A 344-nucleotide genomic window follows, 5' to 3' on the forward strand; every position below is an offset into this window, starting at 1 on the left:
TTTCAAAAATATATAAAATGACCACAATCCAAACCCACCACAGGAAAATCTCCCTTACCCTCCGTCTTGAAATGAATCCTATGTGTCCGATTCCTATCATTCTTGGGCACTAAAATGATACTTGTTTTGCTCTTCAAAGCCACAGTCAGGACCCTTTCTCCTTCCGGACGCCAAGAGATCGAGTAAGGAGCGTTGAGAGGAAGAGACACACTATGAAGAAGGTATGAACTGCAGTCTGAGAATGGAAAAGGATGGTAAATCAGTCAATTTAATTATTCAGTAATTTGTCTTATAGTATGTATCTATGTCTATGTTTCTATATTAATACGTTTAGTAATTCGCCT

The 344-nt window shown here is 38.1% G+C and overlaps 1 protein-coding gene across 1 annotated transcript in view; it reads right to left on the reverse strand.

The window, feature by feature from the left end:
• LOC119588133 overlaps nt 1-344 on the reverse strand; it is a 5,540-nt gene that overhangs the window by 1,387 nt on the left and 3,809 nt on the right. Inside the window, exon 4 of the mRNA XM_037936841.1 lies at nt 59-235. Within this exon, the coding sequence (XP_037792769.1) occupies nt 59-235 (177 nt within the window). The remainder of the gene's footprint in view (nt 1-58; nt 236-344) is intronic.

The sequence above is a fragment of the Penaeus monodon genome, chromosome 23 (genome assembly GCF_015228065.2).
Source record: "Penaeus monodon isolate SGIC_2016 chromosome 23, NSTDA_Pmon_1, whole genome shotgun sequence".
Lineage (NCBI taxonomy): Eukaryota > Metazoa > Arthropoda > Malacostraca > Decapoda > Penaeidae > Penaeus > Penaeus monodon.